Genomic DNA, 15,491 nt, shown 5'->3' with positions numbered 1-15,491 from the left:
TAGAGTGTTGGCAGGGGGTCTGACAGTAATTACTGTTAACAGCCATACAGTACAGTGAGTGTTTATTCATTCGTTTACAGTACAGTACACTGGTGTTGTTTGTACAACAACCAATGAAGGTGAAAGAAAGATGTAAAGACTAACATCATGCTCTTTCTGTTGCCATAATTGAGTTGGAAAGCAAACACTATGAATTGATACTAAATACCGCAATGAAAGAGACTCAACAGCCATGCACTGAGGTGGTATAATGATATATTAATGATATAAAATGGCACTGATTTCTTTTTTGATACTATTTTGGTCTTACGTTAGACAAAAATGCTTACAAATGTGACCCTGGACCACAAAACCAGTCATAAGTAGCACGGTTATATTAGCAATAGCCAAAAATACATTGTATGGGCCAAATTAAATTATTATATTATTTTATTTTATGCCAAAAATCATTAGGATATTAAGTAAAGATAGTGTTTCATGAAGATATTTTGTCAATTTTCTAACGTAAATATATCAAAACCTAATTTTTGATTAGTAATATTGGCTAAGAACTTCATTTGGACAACTTTAAACACGATTTTCTCAATATTTTGATTCTCACACCCTCAGATTATCTTCCAGTTTCATCTCGGCCAAATATTGTCCTATCCTAATAAACCATACACCAATGAAAATCTTATTTATTCATCTTTCAGATTATGTATAAATCTCAATTTAAAAAAAAACTGACCCTAATGACTGGTTTTGTGGCGCAGGGTCACAAATGTCCATGCATCCACCATGCACTGTGTTTCAGACCATTCACATTGACATGTGCATGTTCACTCATTCTCCGAAACACTTCTGATTACTAATAAAACGCGTCCTAAGATCACCTCCTCCGCCAGGATTGGACATTTAACACGCGAAAAGAGGAGGAGCGACTGAGAGCTACACTACACGCTCTCTCACAGCTCAAATCACAGTAGTAATGTTCCCCAGCAGCGTGTAACAGGCGGATCTGGCAGTCACCAGACCGATCTCGAGAAACGATACGACCGAAACCTTTCCGCGAGACGTTTTAAAGTGACACGCGTCCTTAAAAGTCGAATGCATACTGTACAAGTCCGCGCGTGGAAAGGAAATAAGGTAAAGTCTTACTACTTTTGTTCTACTACACGACACGATTTTACAATATACAAACGTGATTGTACTGCTTAGTAGACTTGTCTAGCGAAAACCTGTCACTTTAACCTTCTTAAATCTTTGGATGCGTTGCGAAATAATCTTATGACATGGAATATCATGTTTTTTTTTCTGTAATTTCTGTAATCTGTTGCACTTAAATGGGTTACTTAAGTTACTTAAGAAAATGCACGTGTAACCGTTAACGCAAAAATGTTATAAAATATGAATATTTTCTCATGACTACTGGTAGAAACAACAAATGTAGTAACTGTGGTATGGTATTGTTAACATGGTAAAATCTTCAAGATGTTTTGGTGGCTGAAGTAAGAATGTATTTTAAAATCGCCTACAATATTTAAAATGCAAGTATCCCAGCATTAATTTTCATTGACTATTGTACTACTGGTAGAAAATTATGTTTCATACTGCTGTGCAGTGTTGTGTTGTATTACGCTTAACTGATGAAATGATAGCTAAGAGCAGCAACTTTATCGGAGATCAAAGAGGAAGGGGATGAATCGTTTCCCATGAATCATTAACCCTTGTACAGAAAGAACAATCTCAAGGTAAACGTAAAGCTGTAATGTTTTATTGCTGTTTAACAAACGATTATGGGTTTACTGCCGTCCAAAGAGATGGTTGGCTCCAAGTGTAATTGCCCTAACTATTATGTATCCACTGTCTAATTACATGTTAAGGATTTTTAAACACTGCTGAACAATAGCCCTTCTGAGTAATATCAAATGAGTGTCCACGGATGATTTGGGATGGTAACCATTTATCAAAAGGCATCTGAAAGAAAACCATTTCTCTTTTTATTGTCTTTTACCCAGTTTAAAGATGTCTGTCAGTAATCACGAGAACCGAAAGTCGAGGTCAAGCTCTGGGTCCATGAACATCCAACTGTTCCACAAGACGTCGCATGCAGACAGCTTGCTTACCCAGCTCAACCTCCTCCGCAAGCGGCATGTCTTCACGGATGTAGTCCTGCGTGCCGGACATCGAGCATTTCCATGCCACCGAGCGGTTCTGGCTTCATGCAGCCGCTATTTTGAAGCCATGTTCAGCGGTGGACTGAAGGAGAGCCGAGATGCCGAAGTCAACTTCCACGACTCTTTGCACCCGGAGGTTCTGGAGCTCCTGCTAGACTACGCCTACTCCGCCCGGGTGATTATCAATGAGGAAAACGCAGAGTCTTTGCTGGAGGCTGGCGACATGCTCCAGTTCCACGACATCCGAGACGCCGCTGCGGAATTTCTGGAAAAGAATCTGCATCCGTCGAACTGCCTTGGAATGATGCTTCTGTCCGACGCTCACCAGTGCCAGAGGTTGTATGAACTTTCCTGGAGAATGTGCCTGGCGAATTTCGCCAGTCTGTACCACACTGAGGACTTCTTAAGCTTGCCCAAAGATAAAGTTCAAGAACTTGTTTTCAGCGAGGAGCTGGAGGTCGAGGACGAAAGTATTGCGTACGAGGCTGTTATTGACTGGGTCAGAGCGGACATCGAAAGGAGGCATCTTGATCTTCCTGACCTTCTTCGGTGTGTTCGACTCGCTTTGCTTCCGGAAATCTACTTGCTAAAGAACGTTGCGTCTGAGGAGCTTGTTATGGGACACAAGGTGGGCCGTGAGATTGTGGAAGACGCTGTCCGTTGCAAAATGAAGATCCTGCAGAACGACGGCGTTGTTACGGGCTTCTGCGCCCGACCCCGGAAGGTGAGCCAAGCTCTCCTGCTTCTAGGAGGCCAGACGTTTATGTGCGACAAGGTATACATGATTGATCACAAGGCGAAGGAGATCACTCCCAAAACGGACCTTCCTAGCCCTCGCAAAGAGTGCAGCGCTTGTGCCATTGGCTGTAAAGTATATGTCACAGGCGGTCGAGGGTCGGAAAACGGGGCTTCGAAAGACGTGTGGGTCTACGACACCTTGCACGACGAATGGTCTAAAGCTGCACCAATGCTAGTTGCTAGATTCGGACATGGTTCTGCGGAACTTGACCACAGCTTGTATGTAGTAGGTGGACACACGTCCCTTGCAGGGTCCTTCCCTGCGTCCCCATCTGTGTCTCTCAAACAAGTGGAGCAGTACAACCCCCAATCAAACAAGTGGACACTAGTTGCTCCTCTTCGAGAGGGTGTGAGCAATGCCGCTGTCGTAGGCGCCAAAAACAAACTCTTTGCTTTCGGAGGCACTAGTGTCAACAGGGACAAGTACCCCAAGGTTCAGTGCTTCGACCCCTGTGAGAACAGGTGGACTGTCCCAGCCACCTGTCCTCAACTCTGGCGATACACGGCGGCAGCAGTTGTTGGGAACCACGTTGTGGTCATTGGTGGAGACACAGAGTTCTCTGCGAGCTCAGCGTACCGCTTTAACAGCGAGACGTTCCAGTGGACCAAGTTTGGGGACGTGACTTCCAGAAGAATCAGCTGTCACGCAGTGGCGTCGGGGAATCGTCTCTACGTGGTTGGGGGCTACTTTGGGGCGCAGAGGTGTAAAACCTTGGACTGCTATGACCCGTCAACGGACTCGTGGGATAGCATAACAAGCGTGCCATATTCGCTTATCCCAACTGCATTTGTCAGCACCTGGAAGTACCTCCCATCTTGAAGAAAATTTGTCCCTGATTTGGTGAGTATTACCTGATGCAACTGTCCAATTGACAATTTTTGCTTTGACTGCAAAAGCAGTAATTTTGTTTGTCGATGAGAAATGCCTACTCCTAATTAATGTTGTTGGGTGTCAAATAAAGATGAAATGTTCCTTAATAGTTGGAAAAGGAATGTGGCAGCACAAATTACAGAGTAAAACGCGTCTCTCTATGGCGTGCAGGCTTTTCCAAATGCTTCCAGCAAGAACAGAATCAGGTTCATGCTTGTAGTTCTGCCTATGGTGAGGCCTGTACCATTTTTTTGAGCATTGCTTCACTGAAACAGCGTATGGTTTTGCTTTTGTGACTTGTTTACAAATCCTGTCTTTTCTTTTAAATAAATGTCAGGGCTTATTGTTCTCCCTAGCGCACACAGTAGCCAGACAAGATAACAAACTCAAATAATGGCTGAAGATGTTTAGAGAAGGTGTGTTTATTTGAGATTGAGGGCTGGGAGGATCCAAGAACGGTGACTGGAAGCTTTCAACTCTTTAGGTGGCATCTTCACCTCTTTATTTGTAAAACAGACCTTTGCTTGAAGAATTCTTGAAGCACTCTAGCTGTTACCGCAAGCTCGGCGCTCACTTAATGGAAGGATGCCTAGGGGAACTGCTGTTTGCCCTTCCTCAATAATAAACAGATGGTTTGGGTGGAGACGGGCAGAAGAGAGCCTGCGAGGCCCCAGATCTGCACGCCGGCTGCAGCTGACAAATCTCTTTTATCCTTCTTTGAGAGTGGAGTTTCAGCTCTTTTGAATGTCACTAATTCGCCATTGATTTTTGCACAGAATAGCCTTGTTGGAGGGAGGCATATGGAATAGGGAGCAGCTATATTTTGCGCCGTTTGGCAGCCAGCAGCTTAAGACTAAAAATACACATTGCTTCAGAAGCTGTCATCTCGTAACAGGGCGAGGAAAACAAATAGAAAAAAATCTCCTTCTCTTTGATGTTCCCTTTGGCCACGAGCCGACTTCCAGTGTGCTTTACAAACATGCATCACACCAACGGTGTACAGTCTCAGATAATTTCTGAGAAGTCAGTTGCACCCATTTAAACGCAGATATGTTTCTTACCTATTGTCACAGCATATCAGCACAGTGAGTCACTGTTTGACTTTGAGTTGATATAGTTAACCATTGAGACATTCAGTGAAGCGCAGTTCCCTTAACATACTTAGTATACTTTCTCTATCCCAACCTGGGATAGAAAGACATGGGTTGTCTTTATTTAGACAAGAACCCCATGAAATGATTTGACAAGTACAGATTGGTTTCCTATGTGGACGTATGTAGCCTTACGGCTAACATTGCATCAACACCTCAAGCTAACTTTGCTTAGACAACTTGTTTCAAATGTTTGAAACAGCATGCTAGCATACTTAGCAGTATATAGTATCTGTACTTCATTTGTCAGCATGTGAATTATAAAACTGTGGGATACCGTATCTAAAGCGCTGTGCTTGATTTGACCTTCCATGGTTTCAGATGAATTATGTTTCCTGTCTTCAGGCAACTTTAATGTTTTCTAGACTAGTAATCCAAACTGTAACATGAGCACTAGGGAGGAAGTTATCAAGATCTTCTCATTCTTTGGTCTTGCAGAGCAGGCTGTCGTAACTGGCACCCATCCAATATACACCATATGAGTCTCTGTTTGTTGTATGACACACCTGATCTAGGTCAAGGGTCGGTTCCTGGCTTTCAAAACGGCTTTATTATCCACAGAGGCGGACCAGAGTGACCCTCACGGTCGATACTAATGTTTTATTAATGCACGGCTTTTAAAAAGCTATCCGAAACGCTAACAGATCCTTTATTTTGGCATCTGCGCTCAGGCTTTCTTACCCGACACGCGCATAAAGTCACCGCATCCTGCTGAGCCCTTGCGGCACGGCTGGATCTGCATAAAGTTAATGGATTTTTTTCCTCCTTTGTGCGTGGAAGCGGGACCTGTGGAAAGAAATTGAATAATATAAAGGCCTCAAATTGGTTACCAGCCATAAATAGATCAAACGGGTCATTCAGACGGGAACTTACTTGGTGTAATTAATCAAAAATTGCGTAATGTTCATACATCAGAAGAGGTGAAACTTTTGTTTTTCAAGCCAGGGGCGCAATGTGGAGTTTTTCTGCGGAAAAAAAAATTATTTAAAGAAAATGCCAGTGTGGTTTAAGTGGGCGTCCCGTCATCCTCTGATTTATATGTTAACCCGCACACTCTTGCTCATTAGTAAACATTGCCTGAATATTGGGAGGCGTCGCATAATGTGAAGCAAGGGGCGTTTCCTAATAAATAAGGTGCTGATTGGGATTGATCCGTTAGAGGTGCAGATCACAGATCAATCGGCACAGTAGTTTACACAGCTATCATTAATTCACCCCGTGACCCTCATTACAGCTGGTGAAACCTTCAAGAAAGAGCTAGAGCCAAAAATTACTTAACAATGTAGCATAGAATTATCTATGGAAGCCCTTTTCCACCACTAAAAAAAGATAAATAAATAAATAAATGAAAAAGGTTATTGTGAGTTCTTATCTCACAATTCTGACTTTATTTCTAAGGTTATTCTTGCAATTCTGACTTTATAACTCACAACTGTGAGTTTATATCACGCAATTCTGAGAAAAAAGTCGCACTCGCCTTCTTTAACTTTTTATTCAGTGGCAGAAACACATAGGGCTTCCATATAGTTATCATTAAACAAATAAACAAATAAATAAATATTATTCATTATTTATTTTATTATTTATTTACTTCAGATTTTATTAACCATTTATTTGGGTACTATTTATTAAACAAATGTTTTTCACAATTTTTAAAATAAATACATTTGTATGAGTGATAAATCATTTAAAATAAATAGCATTTTATTTATTTATTTTGTAAAAACAAGTAGATTTTACTCAATTTATCTGTGCTAACGAAATATTTTATTTAATTCTTGGCATTATTTAAGTTTTATTAGGAGTTTTTTTTATTAAATAATAAAAATAAAGAAATAAATGTATTTATTTTCAAGTAGTAAAAAAGTGAAAATAAAGACATTTATTTGATTTTGTAAAATAAAAATGTATTTTATAGACATATTTGAAAATTAATGTTTAACATTTTTTTAAATAATGAGTGGTAAATCATTTATTTATAGCATTCAAACAAATAACAAAAAACACTACTTAATTTAGCTGTATTAAAGAAATATTGTTTTATTAAGGTTTTCAATAAATAAATAAATAATTGTGTTTATTTTCAAGTGGTAAAGAAATTGTAAAAATAAAAACATTTATTTGAAAATTACAGTTTTAACTTTTTTTAAAAAAATAAATTTATATAAGTGAAAACGCATTTATTTAGTACTCAAACAAATAAATAACATTTTATTTATTTAGTAAAAATAATGACTTCCAGACAACTACATAAAACACTACTTAACAGTTTAGTTTTATTTAATTCTTGGCATTATTTAAGTTCATTAAGGTTTTTTTTTAAAAAAAATTTTACTTGAATTTATTTTCAAGTAGTAAGAAAAATACTAAAAATAAATACATTTATTTGATTAATACATTTTTTAAAAAATACAATTTACTGCCCAAATAATAATAAATAATAATTAATTAACATTTTATTTTTTATTTATTATGTAAAATAAATTGCAAACAAATAATTGCTTTAAAAAAAAACAAAAAAAGGTGAAATTAACACAATAAAAAAATCAAATACTTAAAAGAAAAAAAAATTTAAAAGCCGGAAAAGGTATTTCTTTATATTTTAAAGTACGTAGTTGACTCCCTAATAAAACATGCTAGTAAATTCCAGAGTTTGGAAGAAGAAAGTAGATGTAAAAAAGCCAAATCAAAAGGTTTTCAGTTTATAGAGGTGCTAGGTGATTAAAACAAGAGTATAAAATCTCAAACACAAGCTGATTGAATCCCCGGCATGCGTTTGGGTCTTTAGACTCGCTTTAATGGAATTTCCAAGGGCTGCAAACTGGGTCAAAGGTCACCTGTCCTGCTGCTGCTGCTGCTTTGGGACGGGCGAGAGCGCTGACGCTGATGGATGAGCACTTACGCAACACTGAAAAGTTCACTTTAGCGAAGCTAAAGTTTTTCCATTTTGTGGTTTGAGTAGCATCGCTTCTCATGTCTCAAATTAAAGCATCTGCCACGTCCCAGAAATAACACAAAGGTATGAAATACGGGACGCTTATGGTTAAATATAACCGGCTCTGAAGCTGCTGTACTTGTGAAATGCTGATCTCTCTCAGGTAGTATTTTAAATGCTGCTGGTGTGTTGATCGTCTCAACAACGGAAAAACAGACAGCGTGACCATAGAGGATGCGGTATTGGGAGAAACGAATAGCATTTGAATGTAGTGTCTTCTTCTGTGCACATCTGAACTTTGACCCTCATGCATCATGTCCGAAACACTATTGATCAGAGAAAGATCGTTATGTCCGTCGGTTAAAGGGGGTTCAAGCCTTTAATTACAACAGCGGATGCATGGAAACACGTGTTGTGGTGTCAAGAGACACTGCTGGGTGTGAACAGATCAGCTGGCTGGTTTTAGCTGTTAGGTCACAGTATTATCTGGACTTTACAGTGTTGTTAACCCTGTTAAACTCTAAATCAGCTTCAACGGTGTCAATCCCAGATTTAGCATTACTCGGTTGAGTTGTAACCGGCCTAACTGGAGAGCACACAGATACATTTATAGTGTTGTTTTAGATGAAATATAAATAATATTTAATAATAAAAGTATTTTTAATTTTGACTATTAATTATAAATAATAGTATAACAACAAACAGCATAATATTAATAGTTTTTTATTATTATTTTATTATTGTTTTTTTCTTTTTATTATTTGTATTGTTTATGCCATGTTTCTACATTTAATTTTTTTACATTTAAAAAGTTACAAAACTAATATAATAATAATAATAATAATAATATTAATAATAACAATAATAATACAAAAAATCATTTTAATTACGTTCATAATATAATAATAAAATAACTGTAGTTTACATATATGTATATAATCTTTCAGTAACTAGCACTGAATTATTTGTATTAAAATATTTGTACAAATTTAAAAGATAACTAAAATAAAAATCTAATTAATAAATTAGTAATTAATATAATAGTATAATAATAAGTAGTATATTGATTAAGAATAGTGTTATTAATTTTTTATTAAATTTTAATGAAGTATTGTTTTATATATCTGCATTTTATATGCATGTTGCTATTTAAATAAATTTTAATATTTCAGTTTAAATAGTTATTATTAACTTAGAAATTAAAAGATAAATACAACAAAAAACAATTTAAATGAACAAATAATAATACTTTTTTAATTGTATGATATTAACGAATAATAATACTTTTTTTAATGTTATTAAATTAATTTATTTTATGATATATCTGCATTTTTTGCTAAATATTATTAAAGGTTTAAAGAATAAATATAAAATATATAAATATAATATATAATAAAAAATAGTATAATATGTTAATTTATAATAATACTAATAAAAATAAATTAAAATAATAATAATAATACTCTTATAATTGTATGATATTAATGAGTAAAAAAAGTTTTTTAATGTTATTAAATTAAATTATTGTATGATATATCTGTTTTGTTGCTAAATCTAAATTGTTAATGAAATAAATAAATAAATATAGTAATACTAATAAATTGTGGTTAATTAATAAATAATAATAATACTCGTAATTGTATCATATTAATGAATAATAAGTGTTTTTAATGTTATTAAAAAAAATATGTATGATATATCTGCATCTTATATGCCATGTTGCTAAATATTTTTAAAGGTTTAAAAAAAGTATAAAAATATAATACCTAATGTTGTTGATAATAATAATAATAATAATAAAAATATATTTATTTTAATGAATAATAATACTACTCTTATAATTGTATGATATTAATGAATAATAATAGTGCTTTTAATGTTATTTAATTAAATTATTGTATGATAAATCTGCATTTTATATGCTGTGTTGCTAAATCTTTTTAAAGATTTTAAAAATAAATATGATAATAAAATAACATATTCAATGTTAATGTAATAATAATAATAATTTAATTAATAAATAATAGTCCTTCCTTTAATTGTATAATACTAATGAATAATAATGTTTTTAATGTTTCTAATTTAAACTGTTATTTTTTTATTAAAAAATAAAAAACAATAAGACATTTTAATTAATAAATAATAATAATACTCTTATAACTGTATGACATTTATAAATAAAAAGACTGTTTTAATGTTATTAAATAAATTATTATATGATAATAATAATAATTAATAATAATATTGTTGTTTTTATTAAATTATTGTATTGTATATCAGTTCATATGTACACTCTCTAGATATTGTTTAACCTTTAATCATATGGTTTACACACTCCTTATGCAACCGCACAGATAAACTACACACTTAATAGGTAAAATGTTCAAAAACTCATGTGAAGGAACCGCCTGTTTTATAGGTAGTGGAAAAACATGTTGTGAAAGTGGAAGTTAGGCACAAGTGAACTTCACAAGCTCATTACCTACATGTTTAAGGGGATGAAACACATTTAACAGGGCAAGAACTATTTTATAGCGCGTGTTTCTGAAATTCAAAGCAGCTTAACATACCAAAAGTGATCTCATTAGTGTTCGGAAAATAAAATTAGTCACTATCGTATGTTCAAATATACATACCAATAGTTTTGCGATGGGCTCAGTTTTGCAAACTAAGGTGGGGGAGTGTAGTGGACCATGTGGAGTTCAACATGTGTAACTCATTCCGTTTTTCCGTCCTCAGATCTTCCGGCGTTCTTTGGAATGCGGCCGAGTTTCCCCCCCACGAGGCCTGGGAATGCCGGGGGAGGGGAGACGCTTTGCCTCCTTCACATTCACATGGACCTCGCGATGGAAACCAAGCCTTAGGTCAGTCGGGTGGGGAGCCATGACAACCGAAGACCCGTCTCAGCTCACCGCGGTCCTGACGGCGACACGCGATCCTGAAGAGAGACGCAGAAAGCAACGTGAACGCATGTGTACATAAACTTACCAGACTCAACTCTTTAAAACAGGTTATTTTTAGCCTGATGTTCTACGCTTCAACGTCTCACTCACTCATATGGATCCTGCGCGCTCATAAATTAAGTAATAATTAACTCTTGCCTCGGGTTACTCACTTCAGTGCATGAAACGGGGCTCATTGTGTTCTTAGTAGACTCGGGTGACCTTCGAAAGAGGAAATGAACCCAAAATTGTAGATTAACTCATTAGACTGTGCTGCCTTTTTTATATAGAATGTGTTTTTTATATTTGATAAAACACTTCTCTGATTAGCACTGTATTTGTGTTAGAAAAGTACTAGACAAATAGCCAGGCTGGGCTAACAGACAGGTTTGGGTGGTATATCCCCCCTCAAATCATAAGAAATTAAGCCTGTTTTTAAATGTTTGCATCGTGATGTTATTTTCAAGGCAATTAAAGCTTCTCATTACCGTAATGCAAAAAAGTCATTACTGTTATAAAGAAGAACAAGAATGTATTTTTTAAATTGTTAAGTAATACGTATTTACACATATGCAGATTTTAATTGTAAAAAATAAAATAAAATAAATACTACAAAATCTTGGACAAATTACGGTAATGATGAAATCGTCCTTAATCGTCATGAAATTATGTCAGAATGTGAAAAAAGACACACAAGTAAGAAATTATATTTTGCATAAAGAAAATGAAGCCTGGTTTTAGATTGTTTGCATTGTGATATTATTTTCAGGGCATTTACCCCTTAAATTTTCCTTACCGTAGTGCAAAAAAGTCATTACCGCAATGGAAGAGAAGAAGAATGATGAAGTATTAAGTATTTATGCACATTCAGATTTTAATTTAAACACACTAAAATAACTACTTAAAAGTCCTGGACAAATTACGGTAATGAGGGAAACGTCCTTAATTGTCATGAAAATAATGTCAAAATGTGAAAAAAGAGGAAACAAATAATAAATTATATTTTGTATGAAGAAAATGAAGCCTGGTTTTAGATTGCTTGTGCCGTGACATTAATTTCAAGGCTGTTAAAGCACATTTTCTCCCTAAATTGTCATTACCGTACTGCAAAAAGTCATTACCGTTATGGAAAAGAGCAAGAATGTAATTTTTAAAATCGTTAAGTATTAAGTATTTATGCACATCCAGATTTTAATTTTTAAAAAATAAAATAAATACTTAAATATCCAGGACAAATTACGGTAATGAGAAAAATGTCCTTAATTGTCATGAAAATAATGTCAAAATGTGAAAAATAGAAGAAACAAATATTAAATTATTCTTTGTGTAAAGAAAATGAAGCCTGGTTTTAGATCGCCTGCATTTTGACATTAATTTCAAGGCCAATAACGCACTGTTTGCCCTAAATTTTCATTACCGTAATGCAAAAAAAGTCATTACCGTTAATGAAAAGAACAAGAATGTATTTTTTTTTAATTGTTAAGTATTAAGTATTGGTGCACATCTAAATTTTAGTAAATAAATTAATTAAATACTTAAAAATTCTGGACAAATTACGGTAATGAGGAAAACGTCCTTTATAGTCATGAAAATAACGTCAAAAATCTTGAAAAAATAAGAAATTATATATTGCCTAAGCAGAATGAAGCCTGTTTTTAGATTATTTGCATCGTGACATTATTTTCAGGGCCATTGATGCACATTTTCCCCTAAATTTTCATTACCGCACTGCAAAAAAATCATTACCATTATGGAAAAGAACAAGAATGTAATTTTTTAAATCATTAAGTATTAAGTATTTACACACATCCATTTTAATTATTTTTAATTTAAAAAAAAATCTTAATCCTAGACACATTACGGTAATGAGGAAAATTTCCTTAATTATAACGAAAAAGTCACAATGCGGAAAGAAGAAGAAACAAATGAGTTATATTTTGCATAAAGAAAATTATACCTGGTTTTAAAATATTGTTTGCATTGTGGCATTATTTTCAGAGCAATTAAAGAACATTCGCCCCAAATTCTCATTACCATAATAGAAAAAAAAAATAAATAATTGTGGACCAATTATGGTAATGAAGAAAAATGTTCTTAGTTGTCATGACAAATTCACAATGCAAAAAAAATATATATATATTTAGCATGAAGACGATCAGGAATTTCGATTGTTTGCAATTTAATTATTTTTCAAGGCAATTAAAGCTGATTTTCCTTCCAAATTCTCATTATCGTAATGCAAAAAGTGGTTACCACAACAGAAAAAACAAGAATATATTATTCAAACTGTATTTAAGAGTATGCGGATTTGAAGCATGGACAAATTACGGTAATGATTAAAAATTTTCTTAATGATTATGAAAAAAAGGCTTCATTTTCTATATACAAAATATTACTTGTCACTGTAGGAAAACGGTGTAGTTTACAATGTGAATAATATTCGCTTTTTGAGTTTTTGAGGTGGTTAAACTACTAAAGCTGTGGACGGTTTTGTGCCAAACGTTCAATAAACTGTTTTCAAAATGTACCTAGCGAACTTCTTAAATGTTGCTGTACATGTAGCCTTGATTATGTTCTATTGTTGTATGTACATTTGTGAAGTATATTGTATTTTTTTTTTAAAACTAGATTTTGCACATTGTGTCCTTCTCACTGTTAAACGGTCATCTGCACTCATACGGGTGTTTTTCTTAAACGTCATTAGAATGTGTTGCCTGAAGCCAAAGAAAGGAGCACAGATAGAGACATGTTACCAGCTAAACGTTGCGTTGTTTGTTTGTGTTGTGAAATGTCTTAATTTGTGTGCAAATGTTCAATTCTTGTATTGTTTTGTTGGACTTTTGTTGCCGAATGCTATTGTTTCTTACTTCTGTCAGTCATACAGTAGGGTGTCCTAAAGACTTTTTTTAATAAAATGTCAGTGAAAATGCGAAGCACGTGTTCATTTGTTTTGTAGAGCGAGGACTGGATTAGCGGATTAGCATGACTAGGATCTGCTGAAAGACGAGGAATGTCTCGCACCTTTCGGAACTTGCTTAGATACCCTGGAATTTTGAAATTGTCAGTCACACCCAGACAATTTCAACCACAGCCGCTCCAGAAACCTACAGTGTAAAGTTCAATTCCTCCACACAAACTTTACAACGTCATGTTGCTATTTTAGCTCAGAGATGGTCTTCTGTAGAAAGGGTGTGTACATATGTCATGACACCGGCCTCATTCCTCTCATTCCCGGGCAGGTGTTATTAGTGGAAATGCCAACGAATGCCACAGAGACTCCAGACTGCGTTCCTTTGCCTAGATTGTAGGGAAGAGATGTGTCTGTTGAAACAAAAAGACAGAAATTAAGCCAAACTACTGTTTATCACAGTCGTAAACATTTATGAACTTTGGAGAAACTCACCAGATGTTAGTAAGATTCATCCTGAGGGTTGTAGGACCAATAATCAACTGACAACGCCTTGTTCTCACAACCTCAGGCTATCTAAGATGTAGATGAGTTTGTTCTCAACAGAAGATTTGAGAAATTTGGCATTACATAACTTGCTCTGCAGTGAATGGGTGCCGTCAGAATGAGAGTCCAAACATCTCAATAATCTAAAAGTAATCCACACAAGATCCATTGGTGTGCAAGTGATGTAATGTGAAATTTCTCCAGTCTTTTGTCGAAAAAACGAACTCATCTACATCTTGGATGGTTTGAGGATGAGTGCATTTTCAAGAAGATGTCAACTTTGAGTGATGAAATCAAATATCTCAACCAGTTCGGTCATTTCCAAACAAATCCATGGCTGAGCTCCAGGAGACTGATTGAAAAAGACATTGATACAAAGTAAAAGCTGGCTTGATGCCTGCCAGACACTCTTGAATAAGTTATGCATGTGGAGGTCAAAAGCCACGGGTCCGTGCACTAATAGAGGCGATCAGAGATGCCAGATGGGAGAAATCCCTAAAAGCAGCTGGGCACGATCCCATGGGGAAGAAAACTGGGTTTTCCAGACAGATGTCTTTGTAAAAGCGAGTTTGCAACTACTGAAGCCTTTGCGATAAATAGCTTGACAGTTTAAACTAGTAATTGCAATACTAAATATGATGAAAACGGACTGAAAAATATCTTTGCTGTTTATCTTCTTAGTTTTAATTCAAAAATAGGTTGTACGAAGTATATACAGTACAGCTGAGGTCAAAGGTTTACACACACCTTGCAGAATCTGCAAAATGTTTATTATTTTACCAAAATAAGAAAGATCATACAAAATGCATGTTATGTTTTAGTACTGACATAAATAAGATATTTTATATAAAAGATGTTTACATATAGTCCATGAGAATGTGTTGCTGTTTTTTTAGTGATAGTTGTTCATGTCCCTTGTTTGTCCTGAACACTTAAACTGCCTGCTGTTCTTCATAAAAATCCTTCAGGTCAAATCAGTCCACAAATTCTTTGGTTTTTCAGCATTTTTGTGTATTTGAACCCTTTCCAACAATGACTGTATGATGTTGAGATCCATCATTTCACACTGAGGGACTCATTTGCAAGTATTACAGAAGGTTTAAATGCTCACTGATGCTCCAGAAGGAAATGTGATGCATTAAGAGTTGGGGAGGGAAAACTTTTGGAATTTAAAGATCACC

General features: G+C 35.0%; 1 protein-coding gene and 1 long non-coding RNA gene across 2 annotated transcripts; one reads left to right on the top strand and one right to left on the bottom strand.

The window, feature by feature from the left end:
• Positions 1-952: 952 nt before the first annotated feature.
• enc3 (ectodermal-neural cortex 3) lies at positions 953-13,763 on the top strand. Its single transcript, XM_051095027.1, has 3 exons — positions 953-1,128; positions 2,001-3,798; positions 10,654-13,763. Exon 2 carries the CDS (start codon positions 2,008-2,010, stop codon positions 3,775-3,777), a length of 1,770 nt encoding a protein of 589 aa, XP_050950984.1. The 5' UTR covers positions 953-1,128; positions 2,001-2,007; the 3' UTR covers positions 3,778-3,798; positions 10,654-13,763.
• Positions 5,652-10,647, bottom strand: LOC127153782 (uncharacterized). The gene is made up of 3 exons (XR_007825333.1): positions 10,551-10,647; positions 5,853-5,944; positions 5,652-5,765 (listed from the first exon to the last, which is right to left on the bottom strand). It is a non-coding gene; the product is annotated as an uncharacterized LOC127153782 (long non-coding RNA).
• Positions 13,764-15,491: the final 1,728 nt, after the last annotated feature.

The sequence above is a fragment of the Labeo rohita genome, chromosome 22 (genome assembly GCF_022985175.1).
Source record: "Labeo rohita strain BAU-BD-2019 chromosome 22, IGBB_LRoh.1.0, whole genome shotgun sequence".
Taxonomy (NCBI): domain Eukaryota; kingdom Metazoa; phylum Chordata; class Actinopteri; order Cypriniformes; family Cyprinidae; genus Labeo; species Labeo rohita.
The sequence above is the reverse complement of the archived record's forward strand: the minus strand, read 5'-3'. Positions and strand labels throughout refer to the sequence as shown.

Excerpts from the sequence above, each read along its gene's own strand:
- enc3 (XM_051095027.1), top strand. The coding sequence starts at position 2,008 with ATGTCTGTCAGTAATCACGAGAACCGAAAGTCGAGGTCAAGCTCTGGG.